Here is an 11,215-nt window from a genome sequence, read left to right on the forward strand (position 1 = left end):
TCATCGCTGTGAGGCGCCAGCATGTCTGCCTAGTCTGCGCGACAGGAGAGCACAAGTCCCGTCCCCCCCCTCCTCCCTGGAAGCTCCCAAGGCAGGACGGGGTCTTAGCCTTTAGGTATCCCCAGCTTCCGCCCAGAGCTGACTCTCAGGAATTTCACCAGGGCGCCCCTCCAATCGGGGTGGTACCTCTCGCGCGCTTTACTTTGCGCACCACTCGGGTGTATGGAATATCCCAGGATGGGACCAGATCATACAACCTTAGAAAATAATGGAAGAAAGCGTTCTTAGATTTGAGTCCACACTCCTCATTTTACAGGGGCGTAAACTGAAGCCCAGAGGAAGGAAATAACTTGCATAAACAGATTAGGAGCACAACCGCCACTCAAACCTGGGTCTCTTGCCTCCCGGCCCGCGAGCAGTCCACGACACCCTCAGGCTGTCGTTCGTGGCCTTTCTCACAAGGAATGACCCTGAAGCCAGGGCGACGTCAGTGGCGCCCCTGGTCCCTCCGGGTCCGGGGATCCCTGGTCTTGCCATTCGTACCGCGGTTAGAAAGGACTTGGCTCTCCAGGGGTCTGCGGAGCTCCACTATGACCTGGAAAAGCTTCAGTGTGGGCCTGTCGGGGAGTGGAGCCCCCAGGCTGCAGGGGGGCGAGGTATGAACGTGAAGGAGGTCCAGAGCGGGGGCAGGGCCCTGGCAGGGGTGTGCAGAAAGAAGCGGGCAACTCAACACTTGCGAACCCCCTTTTGGGCGCCTCGCCAGCGCAGGCAGCGCGTCCCGCCCCAAAGTCCCTGGCCGGGAGGAACGCCATCGGCCCCGCCCCCTACACCCCCGTTCCCTAGGCAGCCGGTGCGGCGCGCTGTAAGCCGATCCCTCCCGCCTGGTGTGCGGCTCCTGAGCGCCAGTGCCGAGCGACCACTGCCCGCGACAATGCGCTAGGCTTAGGACTCCCGGCTGCTTGCTGCAGCATGGCCCAGCCCGTGCACTTGACGCCGGGTTTGCTGGCGCTGGTGCTGTGCAGGCTGGAGGCGCAGGAGGCGACGGCGGCGGCGGCTGGAGATGCCGGCGAGCCCGGCGGGCTCGCGGTATTCCGCGCCTTCCGCCGCGCCAACGCGCGCTGCTTCTGGAACGCGCGGTTGGCGCGCGCCGCCTCGCGGATGGCCTTCCAGGGCTGGCTGCGGCGCGGGGTGCTGCTGGTGCACGCGACCCCCGCCAGCCTGCAGGTGCTGCGCGACGCCTGGCGGCGCCGGGTCCTGCGCCCGCCGCGCGGCTTCCGCATCAGGGCGGTGGGTGAGTGCGGGGCCCCCAGGGGAGGGGCGCCCTGCGCGAGCTGCTGGGACCGAGACCCGGCCACTTGGGCGAGTGCAGCTCCAGGCTCAGCTCTGAGGGAGCGGGGATGGGAGTGGGGGAAGTCAGGCCTGGTCGCTGGAGGAGAGGCCGGCCTTCTAAGGCGCCCCGAGGCATTCCCTCCCGCTGGGATACTTGAGCCCCAGTCCCCCAGGTCCGGGATGGATCTCCACGGCCAACTCTGGGATGCCTCCGTACCTCAACTCTTTCAGCCTGTTTAGCGCACAGGTTCTTGGAGTGAGGAACTTTCTACTAAAAAAAGTGGTGTTCTGCGGGGTGGCTTCCGGGCTCGGAGTCCGAGCTGCGGGCAAGAGACATGGGCTGCTGGCCCGGCTCCATGGGAGCACTTCCCAAGGATCCGGCAGATTCGGGCAGATCGGCTCCGCTGATTTTTAATTGGTTACTTTTTAATTTTTATTTTTTATTTAAATTACAGAATTGGAGCAGTCTATGCTTTTCGTGTCCTGCTATTCTGGTGGTGTGTGGAGTTGTGTGTGCTGGATTAGGGTGTGGTGAGAGGTTTGGGGGTCGTAAACTGGGAAAAAGAAATGACGAGTGGGGCTCCGGACACATCCCATTCCATTAGCTAAATAAAGAGGATTCTGCCCTTGCAGTCTTTTCAGAAAGCCACCCATTTATTAGAAAACTAGACCACTGCGCCAGTTAGTGGTCTCTGACTGCGGCCACTAAATTCAAGGAGTATTTCAGCCCCGTGTAACAGCGTGGTCCTGTGTTTACGTGGGGTTGTGACGGCCATTTGTTGACTCGTGCTGTCAACAAGTCCCCAGTTGTTCCAGCCCTGAGGTTTGCAATTCTACCAAGGAGCCCCTCTCTGTCTTAGTTCACAACTCATCCTTCTCTTGTATTTGGCGAACAAATAAAAATACATTTGTTTTAGAACCCCAGGACAAGGGAACAGAGCAGCAAGAGACACGTGTTATTGTGTATCATATGTTCAGAGATTGTGTCTGCACATCCCAGGCAGCCCAGGCCAGTGAGGTTAAACCTTGGCTTCCCACTTCTGTGCATTCCCATTCTGGTGAGTTCTTTTTTCTTCCTTTTTCTTTAAGATCAAGAAAAAAAAGGAAGAAAGAGAAAAGGAAGGAAAAGGCTACATACACACATTTCGTCTTCTCCTTTTACCTGTAGGAGTGAGTGAAGAAAATAAAGTTTCTAGTGCTGAGCCAAGCCAAAATCCCCACAGGGGAAGGGGTCTTTCAGACAGCCTGGATGAAAAACCCTTTTCAGTTCTGTGTCCTCGGTTTTTCTGGTTTGAATTAGCAGTTACATTCTCTGGTTGCCCCACCCCCTTTCAAAGGGTGAGCACAGAGTGCGACAGAGTAGGGGTCTAGATCTGGGTGTGAAATAAGAGAGGGCTTGTGCTAAGCCCTAAGCAGCCATGACGGCACTGGCCCTGTTTGCTGCCACCTGAAAGATGCACCATGCGAAGTGTTGCAATTCTCTGTCCAGAAGGTAATGCTCAGTCCCAGGATGGCTATGGACGCTGAGTTCTATGCAGTGTCCAACACAGTGGCCTTCATACTGGCTCATCACTCCTGACTTGGGTCTTCTGGTAGAAATGATTTTGAAGTTTTTAAAGGAGTCCTGATAAGAATTTGGGCAAAACTACCAAGTAGGACATTTTGAGGAGTGAAATGGGGAAAGATCTTATTTTATGCAAGGCAATGGATACATGTGGAGGATTTGTTTTGAAGTGGGTTGTAATTACTAGTCTAACTTGGGGTCCCTGGTTCAGATCAAAAGAGGGGAGACCTCAGGCAGCACCGGGGTCACAGTAGAAATCTAGAGGTTGGTGAAGGAAGGAGGAGCTGCCCACCCCCAAAGGAATCAAAAGTTTCAGTCTGTTTGTTTGCTTTCCTAATTCTGGCAGCCATGGCTTCCAGAAGCTAAAATGGGCTTATAGGAAGGTGGGTGAAGAGCTGCTGCGGAATACTGCGGGACTTTCTCCCCATTCTCACTGTTAATTTGTGGGAAAGAGCAAAATCCTAGAAAAGGACACAAAGGATCGATTTGGTTAGGTCATTTTGGTCTCTGCTGTAGGTTTTTGTTTGTTTGTTTAACAGCGTTCACTGTGTTGTGCAGTTTCATGTGTTTTTTTTTTTAAATGTTATTCTAGTAACATGTATACAGCCTATTACCTTTTAACCACATTAAAATATATAATTCAGTGCTATTAATTACATTTACAGTGTTGAGCTACCATCACCACCATCCATTAGCAAAACATTCCCATTGTCCCAAATAGAGTCTGTACATTTTAAGCCTTAACTCCCTATTCCTTAACCCCACCCCATCCCTGGGTAACCTATATTCTAGGTTCTGCCTCTATGAGTTTGCTTATTCTAATTATATCCTATTTCCAGTGAGATCATATAATATTTGTCCTTTAATGTCTGGCTTATTTCATTCAGTATGATGTCTTCAAAATTCATCCATGTTGTCACATGTATCAGAACTTCATTCCATTTTACAGCTGAATAATATTTCATTGTAGGTATATGCCACAATTTGTTTATCCATTCATCAATAGATGGACATTTGTTTCCATCTTTTGGCAATTATGAAAACTGCCACTAGGAACATCGGTGTGCAAATATCTGTTTCAGAATCTGCTTTCATTTCTTTTGGGTGTATATCTAGAAATGGGATTGCCGGATCATATAGTAATTCTATATTCAACTTTCTGAGGAACTGCCAAACTGTTCCACAGCAACTGTACCATTTTACATTCCCTTCAGCAACGAGTGAGTGTTCCTGTTTCTCCACATTCTCTCCAACACTTGTAATTTCCTGTTTTTTAAATAGTAACCAATCTTGTGGATGTGCAATGGTGTCTCATTGTGGTTTTGATTTGCATTTCCCTAATGGCAAATGATGTTGAACATCTTTTCATGTGCTTTTGTTTGAAGGACAAAAGCTTTTAATTTTGATGACATTCCATTTAACAATTTTTTCTTTCATCGCCTGTGCTTTGGGTGTAAATTCTTAAGAAACCATTCCTTAACACAAGGTCCTGAAGGTGCTTTTCTACATTTTCTTCTAGGAGTTTTTTAGCTTTGGCTCTTGTATTTAAGTCTTTGATTCATTTTGGGTTGATTTTTGTATATAGTATGAGATGGGGGTCCAGGGTTTTAGGGGTCCAGGGTCCTTGGTTCAGATAAACCTTGGAGATCCAGTTTTCCCAGCACCTTTTATTCTTTCTCAATTGAGTGGTCTTTGCCCCCTTGTCAAAAATCAATTAGTCATAAATGTGAGGGTTGGTTTCTGAACTCTCAGTTTGACTCCATTGATCCATATGCCTGTCTTTGTGGGAGTACCATGCTGTTTTGTTTAAGATCAGGAAGTGTGAGTACTCCAACTTTTTTGTTCTTTTTCAAGAGGGCTTTGGCTATTCAGGGCCTCTTATCCTTCCATATAAATTTGATGATTGACTTTTCCATTTCTGCAAGGAAGGTTGTTGGAATTTTGATTGGGATTGCCCTTTATCATGTTAAGGAAGTTTCCTTCTATTCCCAGTTTTCTAAGTGTTTTTATCAAGAAGGGGTGCTGGATTTTGTCAAATGTCTTTCCAAAGTCAACTAAGATGATCATGTGTTTTTTGCCTTCATTCTGTTAATGTGGTACATTACACTCCATTACACATTTATAAGTTACAAATTTGGTCTCTTTGCTTTAGGTTTTTTTATTTAATGGCTGATTTACTCTTGAATAAAAGCATTTGGGCATAGTGAGTGTTATTGGCCAGCTGAAGCTGAGATAGAAGATGTAGCGAAGGACATTTTATAAACCCACTGGGCTCCCTTGGGCCCTTCTCCTGGGCTTCAGCACCTGGGTTCTCTAGGGCTGCATCGGGTTTGAGGAGCGGACACCCTGGCTAGCGGACAGGGCTGACCGCAGTCTGACCTGAGTGCAGACCTGAACTTGGGGCAGTTTAAGGCCTGCAGGGGTTTATGTTTTCTCCTCCAAATTTTGTCCCTTTTCTTACCCTCTTCAATTTCTCTTTCTCAATTTCCCTTTGGTGAGAAAAATTGATCTCAGGCAGAGAGCATTTCCCTAAATAGAGGGACAGTGGATCTTGAGCTTGATAAGAAGGAGCTAACTACTCTTCTTTTGTGCTCTGGTCCTCCAGTGAGTTTTTTTGTTTTGTTGGTAACAAATGACATTAACAAATGAAAGAACTCAGCTCTGGAAGCCCGAGGGAGACTTCTGCTTACCAAGCTGAGCCACTGTGGAAGAGTTGGGGTTGGGGGCAGAGTAGGGGCACCTGTGTTTGTTTGAATGAATCTGTTGCTACTCTTGAGTCCATACCTGCTGGGGAGGTGAAAGTTTAATAGGGGGAGACCAAGCAATGGCTTCCTGGGGTGAGGGAGGGAAGGCCACTTGGCCAAACAAATTTGTTCCCTTCTCCTGGAATTTATAGCTGAGGTGTACCCACCCTCTCACCCTCAACATGGCCTTCCATCTTTTCTCGTTGAATAAAAATGCCCCAAATGCCTGTGGTTCTTTTTTTTTAAGAGCAGTTGTCGGTTTACAAAACAATCGTATAAAATACAGGATTCCCTCATACCAAACCAAACATAACCTTTTGCATTGGTGTGGAACATTTATTACAATTGATGATAGCAGTTAAAAAAAAAAAATTGTACTTTATTTAAACAGTTGTCCTTTGTTACAATTGATGAAATATTGTTAAAATTATACTATTATCTATCATCTGTAATTTGCATTACGTGTATTTTCCCAATATATTACCCTGTTATTGACACATTTTATTAGTATTGTACATTTGTTATAATTCATGAAAGAATATTCTTACATTTGTACAATTAGCTATAGTCTGTCTTTTTCAGTAGGGTTCACTGTGTTGTACAGTCCTACGTTTTATCTTTTAATTTTTATTTTAGTAATATATACATCCTGAAGTTTTCCCTTTTAACCACATTCACCTCTACGGTTCAGTGCTGTTGATTACACTCACAATAATGTGTCACCATCACCACCACCCATTTCCACACCTTTATCATCAACCCAAACGGAGAGTCTGTACAAGTTAAGCATCAACTCCATATTCTCTAACCCCAATCTATCTCCTGGTAATCTGTATTCTAGATTCTAACTCTTTGAGTTTGCTTATTATAATTAGTTCTTAACACTGAGATCATACAATATTTGTCTTTTTGTTTCTGGCGTATTTCACTCAACATAGTGTTCTCAAGGTTCATCCTTGTTGTCACATGCATCAGGATTTCCGTCTTTTTATGGCTGAATATTATGGTACATTACATTACGTTACACATTTTGTTTATCCATTCATCTGCCGATGGACACTCGGGTTGCTTCCATCTTTTGGCAATTGTGAATAATGCTGCTATGAACATCGGTGTGCATGTATCTATTCAAGACCCTGCTTTTGGTCCTTCTGGTATATACCTAATAGTAGGATTGACAGATCATATGGAAATATTATATTGGTATCCTGAGGAACTGCCAGACTGTCTTCCACAGTGCCCACACCATTTTACATTCCCTTCATCGATGAATGAGGGTTCCTGTTTCTCCACATCCTTTCCAACACTTGTAGTTTTCTGTTTAATAGTGGCCATTCTACTGGGTATAAAATGGTGTCTCATTTGTGGTTTTGATTTGCATTTCCCTAATCACTAGTGATGTTGAACATCTTTTAATGTGCTTTTTTACTATTTGTATTTCCTTATTGGAAAAATGTCTATTCAAGGTTTTTGCCCATTTTTTAATTGGGTTGTTTGTCTTTTCATTGTTGAGTTGTAGGATTTCTTTATATATTCTGATATTAAACCCTTAATAGATATGTGATTTCCAAATATTTTCTCCCATTGAGTAGGTTATCTTTTCACTTTTGTGACAAATTCTTTTGATGCACAAATTTTTTTAATTTTGAGGAGGTCCCATTTATCTGTTTTTTTTTTTTTTTTTCATTGCTTGTGCTGTGTGTGTAAAATCTAGAAACCATTGTCTACCACAAGGTCTTGCATTTTCTTCAAGGAGTTTTTATAGTCCTGGTTCTTATACTTAGATCTTTGATCCATTCTGAGTTAATTTTTGTATGTGGTGTGAGATGGGGATCCTCTTTCATTCTTTTGCATATGGATATCCAGTTCTTCTTAACATCACTTGTTGAAGAGACTGTTCATATCCAGCTGAGTGGACTTGGCAGGCTTGTCAAAAAACAGTTGGCCATAGATGTGAGGCTCTACTGTTGAACTCTCAGTTTGATTCCATTAGTCAATATGTCTGTCCTCATACCAGAACCATGCTGTTTTGACCACTGTAGTTTTGTAATATGCTTTAAAGTCATGAAGTGTGAGAACTCCAACTTCATTCTTCTTTTCTTTTTTTTTTTTTTTTTTGCCATTCAGGCCCCTTACCCTTCCGAATAAATTTGATAATTGGCTTTTCTATTTCTATAAAGTAGGCTGTTGGAATTTTGATTGGGATTGCATTGAATCTGTAAATCACTTTGGGAAGAATTGACATCTTAAAGATATTTAGTCTTCCAATCCATGAACATGGACTGTCCTTCCATTTATTTAGGTATTCATCAATTTCTTTTAGCAATGTTTTGTAGTCTTCTGTGTACAAGTCCTTTATACCTTAGTTACATTTATTCCTAGGTATTTGATTCTTTTAGTTGCTATTGTAAATGGAATTTTTTCTTGATTTCCTCTTCTGATTGTTTGTCACTAATATATAGAACACTATTGATTTTTGCATGTTGATCTTGTATCCTGTTACTTTGCTAAACTCGTTTATTAGCTGTAGTCTCTTTGTTGTAGATTTTTTGAGACTTTCTATATATAGGCTCATGTCATCTGCAAATAGTGAAAGTTTTCCTTCTTCCTTTCCAATTTGGATGCCTTTTATTTCTTTTTCTTGCCTAACTGCCCTGGCCAGAACTTCTAGCACAATGTTGAATAATAATGGTGACAATGGGCATCCTGTCTTGTTCCATATCTCAGAGGGAAAGCTTTCAGATTTTCACCATTAAGTACAAAGTTAGCTGTGGGTTTTTCATATATGCCCTTTATCATGTTGAGGAAATTTCCTCCTATTCCTATTTTTTGAATTGTTTTTATCAAGAAAGGATGCTGAATTTTGTCAAATGCCTCTGCATCAATCAAGATGATCATGTGGTTTTTCTCCTTCGTTTTATTAATGTGGTGTATTACGTTAATTGATTTTCTTATGTTGAACTATCCCTACATACCTGGGATAAAGCCCACATGATCATGGTGTATAATTCTTTTAATGTGCTGTTGGATTTGGTTTGCAAGGATTTTGTTGAGGATTTTTGCATCTATATTCATGACAGAAATTGGTCTGTAATTTTCTTTTCTTATAGTATCTTTATCTGACTTTTGTATTAGGGTGATGTTGGCCTCATAGAATGAGCCAGGTAGTGCTCCCTCCTCTTCAATTTTTTGGAAGAGTTTGAACAAGATTGCTGTTAATTCTTTTTGGAATGATTGGTAGAATTCACCTGTGAAGCCATGTGGTCTTGGGCTTTTCTTTGTTGGAAGGCTTGTTTTTCAAAATACTGTCAGGCTTTTTATTATAGAAAGTGACAAGCTGATTCTAAAACTTATATGAAAATACAAAGGATCTAGATAGCCAAAACAATTTTGAAAAAGAAGAACAAAGCTGGAGGACTTAAAGTACCCAATTTCCATTCTTAATATGAAGCTATGGTTACCATGACAGCGTGATAGTGGCATAAAGACAGGCACCTAGATCATAAGAATAAAGCAGAGAGTCCAGAATCTGACCTACATATATAGGTTCAATTGATTTTTTAATGCAATTTTATTGAGAGATATACAAACCACCTGAAGTATACGATCACTGGCTCACAGAAACATAATTGTGCATTGATCATCATGATCAATTTTAGAACATTTTCATTACTCCAGAAAAATTAAAACAAAACAAAACAAAACAAAAAAAACATCCCATATCTACCCCCCACCCCTCGCCATTATTGACCCATAGTTTTGGTGTGATACGTTTGTTACTGTTGATGAAAGAATTTTAAGATATTACTGTTAGCTATAGTTCATAGTTGCAATAGGTATATTCCCTCCCCCCCATATACTACTCTATTATTATCATCTTGTAATAGTGTCATACATTTGTTCTAGTTCATGAAAAAACTTTTTTTGTATTTGTACAGTTAATCACAGTCATTGTCCACCACAAGATTCACTGTGTTGTACATTTCTGTATTTTAACCTCCATCTTTCCTTCTGGTAACATACATGACTCTAAAGTTCTCCCTTCCATCACATTCACACACCATTCAGCACTGTTAATTATTCTCACAATAACGTCTACCGTCACCTCTATCCATTTCCATATGTTTGAGTTCAACCTACTTAAACATTCTGCACATATTAAGTAACTGCTTCCCATTCTTTAGCCTTATTCTATATCCTGGTAGCCTATATTCTACATTTTGTGTCTTTGAGTTTACATATTATAATTAGTTCCTTTCAGTGAGATCATACAATATTCGTCCTTCTGTGTCTGGCTTAATTCACTCAACATAATGTCCTCAAGGACATTATTAATTCACTCAACATAATGTTGACATTATTAATTCACTCAGCATAATGTCCTCAAGGACAATTGAGTGAGTTAAGCACGTTGTCACATGCTTTAGGACTTCATTCCTTCTTATTGCTGAATAATATTCCATTGTATGTATATACCACATTTTGTTTATCCCTTCATCTGTTGATGGACACTTGAGTTGCTTCCATCTTTTGGCAATCATGAATAATGCCACTGTGAATGCTGGTGTGCAAATGTCTGTTTGCGTCCCTGCTTTCAAATCTTCTGGGTATCCGGGAAACCTCTGTCAGCTGGGAAGGCATGTGGCTGGCATCTGCTGATCCTGGGTTGTGTTCCAGCTCCCCTCTCAGCTCCTGTACATTCTTCAAAATGTTGCTCTTGGGGCGTTTTGTCCTCTCTTAGCTTCTGTGGAGCAAACACTGGGTTAGCATCCCCAAAGTGTCAGCAAAAGTCTGCTTTTTCAGCTGCCATCTCCAAAATGTCTCTCTGAGCTGCTCTCCAAAATATCACTCTCAGCTGCTCCAAGGTCCTTCTGTTTGTGAGCTCTTTTATATGACTCCAGTGAACAAATCAAGACCCATCCTGAATGGGCGGGGTCCATGTCTTCATGGAAATAATCCAATCAAACATTTCACTCATCGTTGATTGTGTCGCATCTCCATGGAAACACTCAATCAAAGGATTCCAACCTAATCAACAATAATACATCTATCCCCACAAGACTGCATTAAAGAACATGGCATTTTGGGGGACATAATACATCCAAACCAGCACACCTTCCATGTAAATTTGATAATTAGCTTTTCCTTTTCTGCAAAGTAGGCTGTTATAGTTTTGATTGGTATGCATTGAATCTGTAGATCCTTATGGGTAGAACTGACAACTTAACAACATTTAGCCTTACAATCCATAAACATGGAATGTCTTTCCATATATAGATCTTAATTGATTTCTTTTAGCAATATTTTGTAGTATTTTGTATACAAGTCCTTTACATCCTTGATTAACTTTATTCCTAGATATTTGATTCTTTTAGTTGCTATTGCAAATGGAATTTTTTTCTTGATCACTTCCTTGGATACCACTGAGTTTTGCTTGTTGATTTTCTATCCCACCACTTTGTTAGTAATGACCTAACTGAAGAAGCAGTCAAGAAAAAAATTCCATTCACAATAGCAACTAAAAAAATCAAGTACCTGGGAACAAACTTAAGCAAAATTGTAAAAGACCTCTACACAG

The 11,215-nt window shown here is 42.3% G+C and overlaps 1 protein-coding gene across 1 annotated transcript in view; it reads left to right on the plus strand.

Moving 5' to 3' along the window:
* The first annotated feature begins 903 nt into the window (after positions 1-903).
* The window catches only part of STOX1 (storkhead box 1), a 92,874-nt gene continuing 82,562 nt past the window's right edge, over positions 904-11,215 (plus strand). The window contains exon 1 of the mRNA XM_037804220.1: positions 904-1,291. Coding sequence (XP_037660148.1) covers positions 970-1,291 — 322 coding nt within the window. The 5' untranslated portion in view covers positions 904-969. The remainder of the gene's footprint in view (positions 1,292-11,215) is intronic.

Source organism: Choloepus didactylus, chromosome 15 (genome assembly GCF_015220235.1).
Source record: "Choloepus didactylus isolate mChoDid1 chromosome 15, mChoDid1.pri, whole genome shotgun sequence".
NCBI classification, from domain to species: domain Eukaryota; kingdom Metazoa; phylum Chordata; class Mammalia; order Pilosa; family Megalonychidae; genus Choloepus; species Choloepus didactylus.